The sequence below is a fragment of the Chrysochloris asiatica genome, unplaced genomic scaffold (genome assembly GCF_000296735.1).
Source record: "Chrysochloris asiatica unplaced genomic scaffold, ChrAsi1.0 scaffold00120, whole genome shotgun sequence".
In the NCBI taxonomy this organism is placed as follows: domain Eukaryota; kingdom Metazoa; phylum Chordata; class Mammalia; order Afrosoricida; family Chrysochloridae; genus Chrysochloris; species Chrysochloris asiatica.
In genome coordinates, this window is record NW_006408638.1 from 1,009,540 (window position 1) to 1,010,868 (window position 1,329).

The following is a 1,329-nucleotide window of genomic DNA, read 5'->3' on the forward strand; positions in this document are numbered from 1 at the left end:
CAAATTGCAGACTCCATATGATATTGGGTCTGGCCTCAGGTTCTACTAACTTGTAATACATTACAAAGAAAAATGTAGTTATTTCAAGGGCATTATTTATTATACATTGCCAGAGATTATAAACTGCCAATTTGCATTTCATATAAAGCGCCTTTCAAGTAATCAGTTTATAATCTCTTTACTAAATATAAATCAACATTGCATGGCTTTCTTAATAACATTTTATAGATCTTTATATTATTCCAATTTTTCATACATGTGCTCATTTTTTTCTAAAATTAAGGTATCTTTAGGTTACAATATACTACTTTTTTCTTACTTGTAGCTGGCTTGTAAAGATTTGAATCACATTATGGGATTGCTGGACAAATTGTCATGCTTACTTGGCCTGAAGAAGAAAGAGGTTCATGTTTTGTGCCTTGGGCTGGACAATAGTGGCAAAACAACAATCATTAACAAGCTTAAACCTTCAAATGTAAGTATCTTGGTTAGATGTTGTATTTTCTGCTACTAGGAAAAGTTAATTATACCATAGTATTTTGTTTGCTATTATAACTTCATGTAATCATGATACAAAATCTTGTGAACCTTATAGTACCTTAAAGTAGTATCATTTAACCATAAATTGCAGTGTTTCATACATGTTTATATACAGATATTGATTATTTAGACTAAAAAGTAATTTACAAATACTTTCATCTTAAAAATATCTTCAGAAATTTACCAAGTGTACTTTCAGGTTGCCTTATTTTTGGTTCTCTCTTCAGTGAAGCTACCCCACGTGTGTCAGTTTGTCGTACTGTCGTGGCTTATGAGTTGCTATGATTCTGGAAGCTATGCCACCAGTATTTTAAATACCAGCAGGGTCACCCATGGTGTACAGGTTTCACATGGACTTCCACACGAATGCAGACTAGGAAGAAGGAGTGATGAATTACTTCCGAATATTTAGTCACTGAAAAAAACCTTGTGAATAGCAGACAAACAATGTCAGACAGTGCCGGAAAATGAGCCCCTCGGGTTGGAAGGCACTCAAAATGCGACTGTGGAAGAGTTACCTCCTCAATGTAGACTTGACTATAATGACGTGAAATTTTAAAATTAAGAAAGGTGTGTGACAGGGTTGTATTCTTTCACCAATACTTGTTCAACCTGTATACTGAGCAAATAATTCGAGAAGCTAGGTTCTATGAAGAAAAGCGTGGCATCAGGATTGGAGGAAGATTCATTAACAACCTGTGATATGCAGATGATACAACCTTGCTTGCTGAAAGTGAAGAAGACTTTAAGTATTTACTCATGAAGATCAAAGAGCACAGCCTTCGGTAT

The 1,329-nt window shown here is 34.5% G+C and overlaps 1 protein-coding gene across 1 annotated transcript in view; it reads left to right on the forward strand.

The window, feature by feature from the left end:
* The first annotated feature begins 331 nt into the window (after window positions 1–331).
* Window positions 332–1,329, forward strand: part of ARL6 (ADP-ribosylation factor-like 6) — a 43,035-nt gene continuing 42,037 nt past the window's right edge. Inside the window, exon 1 of the mRNA XM_006868593.1 lies at window positions 332–475. Within this exon, the coding sequence (XP_006868655.1) occupies window positions 353–475 (123 nt within the window). The 5' untranslated portion in view covers window positions 332–352. The remainder of the gene's footprint in view (window positions 476–1,329) is intronic.